This window comes from Gavialis gangeticus, unplaced genomic scaffold (genome assembly GCF_001723915.1).
Source record: "Gavialis gangeticus isolate Ggan-Ray unplaced genomic scaffold, GavGan_comp1, whole genome shotgun sequence".
In the NCBI taxonomy this organism is placed as follows: domain Eukaryota; kingdom Metazoa; phylum Chordata; order Crocodylia; family Gavialidae; genus Gavialis; species Gavialis gangeticus.
The window spans coordinates 152,934,365-152,936,607 of NW_017728992.1; the positions used below are offsets into that span (position 1 = coordinate 152,934,365).

General features: G+C 36.4%; 1 protein-coding gene across 7 annotated transcripts in view; it reads right to left on the bottom strand.

Moving 5' to 3' along the window:
• RUNX1T1 (RUNX1 translocation partner 1) overlaps positions 1 to 2,243 on the bottom strand; it is a 184,738-nt gene that overhangs the window by 34,352 nt on the left and 148,143 nt on the right. The window contains exon 10 of one of the 7 annotated variants that reach the window (XM_019527922.1): positions 114 to 182. The exons of the other annotated variants lie outside the window; for them this stretch is intronic. Within the exon in view, the coding sequence (XP_019383467.1) occupies positions 114 to 182 (69 nt within the window). The remainder of the gene's footprint in view (positions 1 to 113; positions 183 to 2,243) is intronic. 7 annotated transcript variants of the gene reach the window in all.

Genomic DNA, 2,243 nt, shown 5'->3' on the forward strand with positions numbered 1-2,243 from the left:
TACAATATCTTTTTGTTACTAGTGAGCCCTTTCTTTTTATTCCTCACATCAGTGCATTAACAACTGCACACAGCTGCCAGAATGCTAAGCTCATGTTTTTAAACAATTCTTACCAGCTTTCTTCCAGATCTCCTCTGGCACATATCCAGAAGCAGGCCTGTGAAGGAATTCCCGATGTGATTCTACAAAAGGAGGGGGTAGGGTGGGGAAAAATAAAGAGTACTGTAAGCAATGCTTAGTTGTTAAACAAGGCTTAGAGAAATGCCCTTTCCTTTTGCATACTGGTCAGACAAAACCCTGCAAATTTCTTCTACATGCAAGTAAAGAGCAGATTCTGGGGCAATGGTCCTTAAATGTCACACAGATCAGATCAATGTTTAGGACTCAAATGTCTCATCTCAAGCCAAGATGGTATTAGCTCAGGTTATTTTACAATGTTTAAAGACAAACATGTACAACAGTTTTCCAGGCTAGTTTTGTAAATCCTACCAAAGCCTTGATATTTTCTTTCTCTGTAATCATGCTTAAGGAAAGAATAAGATAGGGCAACAGTCTGCACTTTGGCACTTCTGTTCTGTAAAAAGCAGAGTGGTTATTGCTGGGAAGAAAAAATGCAAGATGCAATACTAGTGATGAAATAAGTCTTCCACAGACAAAGCAAGTGTCATTTCCACATATCTAAACCTACACTTATCTCAATCTCAACCTGCATTATAAAATCTAGCTGTGAGATTTTGAAAAAAAGAGCCTAAGGTTAGGTTCCTAAATACGTATTTAGAAACCTAAACATGCTTTCAAGGGCTGAAAACCCCCAAATTTCCTATTGAAAGTCTGTCTACACAGGTTGAGTCCCATTTTTTTTAAAGTTAAGTCCATTAGATTGATCCTAAGTCTGTTAGCTTCTCCATTGATCTCAAAGGGTTTGGATCACACCATCACTAAACTTGGCCTGAAAGGTAGTGCACACATTTCTCAGCAGAAGAGACATTATTCTTTTAAAGAAACTTTTAAACACAACCCCAAACCTTCATTTTGACAGTTTTGCAGAGAAGTTTACTGCACAACTAAAAATGCAATACCCAGATTTAAGGACTTCAATTCATTCATTTTTTTTGCAAAAACACAATCCAATTCTTTGATTAGGTCAATTCACCTTGATACTGTTGACAGCCCAGAAGTTGCAAGTTCAAGGCCATAGCAGAAGCACTCATGGTGCAGCCCTGTCAGATTCCAATGAATCTGCAAATTCTGCTAAGTACCTTGTCACAACGACATGAAAAAGGAAAGGAAGGTGAGAGGGACTTCATAAAGTTTCTTAGTGGGTAGTATCAGACTCATGGGTACCATACTTTAGTATTCTGTAAAGTTATATCTCATATGGTTATAATGATCAAGTACTCTACCATCCACAAGAAAAAATGAATTAAAGATGGAAGGCAAGTATTCCGTTTGAACATATAGCTGGGGCTGCAACAGCAAGAAATATAATTCACTCTTTTTGAAAATAATTTTTTAGGATAAAAAACTACTGGTACAAAAGGTGAAACATTTCAGTCTGACTGGTTCTATAATGGCTGTAAGTTACTAGCTAGTAAGCAAACATGCTACAGGAGACTAAAAGAAGAACAATAGAGTCTTAAACAATAAGACCAGTCTTCTCTTCTCTTAGTTTTCCTTTCTATTCTTCTTTTATTTTGCTTTCAAGTTTTTAAGATCTTTGTGGTAGAACCAAGCATTGAGACCACAATGGTAGTACCTTAGCACTACTGTGATATTATTATCACTATTACTAGCACTATTATTTTTACTACTACTACAATTAAAAAAATGGGAGATCTGGTGGAGTTGACTTTTAGGTACGCCAGACTTTCCAGAAACAGAATTCAATGACATCAGTCACCAGACAGACAGATAACTGTGCTTGGAATCTGATGAATCAAGTTCAGATTCCAACCACAAGTTACTTACATTAGGAACAAGATTTTCTACAGAAGTAGTAAATTAAGACCTTTTAGGAGAGACTTCTACAGTTTGAAGCAGGACAACAATAAAGAGAGACATGTGGCCCCTATGAAGATAACAAGAAACACATTCCTGAGTAAGGAAAAATGTATATGATAAACATGGATTTGGTTCAGTCTGTCCTAAGGGCTCCATGAAAAACAAGACAAACTTCTTTATGGATTTAAAGTAGAGGAGGAGACGGAGGGATAGCTTTTTATATATATATATATATATATATA